This window comes from Entamoeba nuttalli (genome assembly GCF_000257125.1).
Source record: "Entamoeba nuttalli P19 unplaced genomic scaffold asmbl_7847, whole genome shotgun sequence".
Classification (NCBI taxonomy): Eukaryota; Evosea; order Mastigamoebida; family Endamoebidae; genus Entamoeba; species Entamoeba nuttalli.
The window spans coordinates 1-2007 of record NW_008578832.1 but is presented as its reverse complement, the minus strand read 5'-3'; the positions used below and the strand labels follow the sequence as shown (position 1 = coordinate 2007).

The following is a 2007-nucleotide window of genomic DNA, read 5'->3' as shown; positions in this document are numbered from 1 at the left end:
GCTTTTCTTTACAAGAACCAAAGGTTTTACATAATATCCATTGAAATAACATTTGTTATATTTAATACATTGGAAAAGAGTCAAATCTATAGTATTGGAAGTTATGTAAAAAAATATAACACCATTCATTGTAAGACTTAATACTTCCAAAAACTCAAACAAAAAACAAGAAAAACAAAAAAGCATATTAAATTATAATTGATATATTTATTTTCTAACATTTTAAAAATAAATACTGAATAGATAAGAAAGATTAAAAATATTAAATTAACAAAATGTAACAAAAAATAATTGATAACAAGAGTTGTGTTATTTAAATAGGGTTAGAACTTTTTTCTAAAAAGAAGAATGGAACTAATAAAGTAATGACTGACGTAAATATTTCTATCAATAATCCTTCAACTACAACACTTCAAATTTCAGTGGAAAAAACAAAGAAGATTTCATTTTTTAAAATTGGTGGTCTACTTTTGGTGGCTAGTGTTTTAATCGTGTATTTGTATCAAGTTAGAACAGAATTATTGAATTATGGGATGTGGTGTTTAATAGGACTTTTTGTGTATTCAATTTATAAATTTTTAACTTCAATTAATAAAGGTTTGTTTTATTTTTATAACATTCTTAAAGAGAATCATAATATTAAATTTAAAAGTTACTATTATTGCTGACCAATCTAAAGGAATTGAGTTGATTAAAGAGTCAACATCTATTCCATATTCTAATATTGAATTTATTCCAAAAGAGGTATTGAATAACGTAATAATTCATGAACAAATTCAAATTTTTGTAGTAGAAACTTATCTTGCTTTAACATTCAAATCTAAAAACGTTAAATACATTACAAAATTCCCTCCTTTAAAACCAATATTTTATGAATTCAATTTATCTATTAAACAAAAGCAACTCATTTATCAATCACTTCATCAATTTTTAAAAACAATGAATTAATTTATTTTATATTTTTTTGTTTTGTTTCTGGTTATGAGTTATATTCAAGTTATTTAAATTATATAATTTATATTCTCTTTTATGATGTAATGAAACAAAACTAATAAAAACACATAAATTATTATTATATTTTCATACACATAACTTTATTATTTTATTTGACATTCAAGTATTGTTTTGTATTAACAAATTATATCTATTTTTATAATAAAACAATTACTTTTTTATCTTTACTTAAATTATGTTCTATCTTGTAATTCTTTAAGGAGAGAAAGAAAATGTTTATTATTTCTATATCTTATATGAATAAGAACAATAATTATTATTAAAAATATTTTGTTCATTGACACTAACTAATACTGATTGATAATTCAATCTTCAACAGACAATAAATTTTATTTAATTTTATGCTTCTTAGAATTTAACTTTATAGAATATTATTGACATTAGTTTATCATTAATTATCAAATAAAAAATCAAAATAAATGTATCAAGTCATTGTTTGACTTTTCTTTACCCAATGAATTTTATTTATTAGCTTTAACTGTTTCAACTTTCTTTTTAGCTAAGGCATTCACACGTTCCACTTGATCAAATATTAATGAGTTCCATGCTTCACACTCTTCTTTTGTTTCACATGAAAATTTATATGGAATTTGGTTTAGTTTGCAACTAACCATATTCTTTACCATTTCACAATCTTCAATAAGGTATATTCCACTTCCTTCAGTAAATAAAGCATCAATCTCTTTAGCAAATTGGAAGTCTTGTAACTGTTGATAATCACCAATTTTATTAATTTCTTCTATTGCTTCTTCCATCATTTTTTCATCTCTAACTTCTTTTCCATGATACTTCTTGATCACAGTCCCAATCAATCTGTCACTGAACAAAAAGAAATAATTCCATTGTGTTGGCTTACTAACTAAATTATTAGTTAAGTACATTGGCCCACAACATATAAATCTTCTTGATGGCAATATTCCAAAATCAGCATCAATCAAAGATAAAATAAATTCTACTTTATCGTTCTCTTCAGATTGAATTTTAAGTGAATTA

The 2007-nt window shown here is 22.9% G+C and overlaps 2 protein-coding genes across 2 annotated transcripts; one reads left to right on the top strand and one right to left on the bottom strand.

Moving 5' to 3' along the window:
• Positions 1 to 365: 365 nt before the first annotated feature.
• ENU1_176550 (hypothetical protein) lies at positions 366 to 948 on the top strand (the record flags this gene model as incomplete). The annotated part of the gene is made up of 2 exons (XM_008861342.1): positions 366 to 597; positions 653 to 948. The coding sequence occupies 2 exons, from the start codon at positions 366 to 368 to the stop codon at positions 946 to 948; spliced, it is 528 nt and encodes a 175-aa protein (XP_008859564.1).
• A 527-nt stretch (positions 949 to 1475) lies between these two features.
• Positions 1476 to 1895, bottom strand: ENU1_176540 (Rho guanine nucleotide exchange factor, putative; the record flags this gene model as incomplete). Its single annotated transcript, XM_008861341.1, has 1 exon — positions 1476 to 1895. One exon carries the CDS (start codon positions 1893 to 1895, stop codon positions 1476 to 1478), a length of 420 nt encoding a protein of 139 aa, XP_008859563.1.
• Between the last annotated feature and the right edge of the window lie 112 nt (positions 1896 to 2007).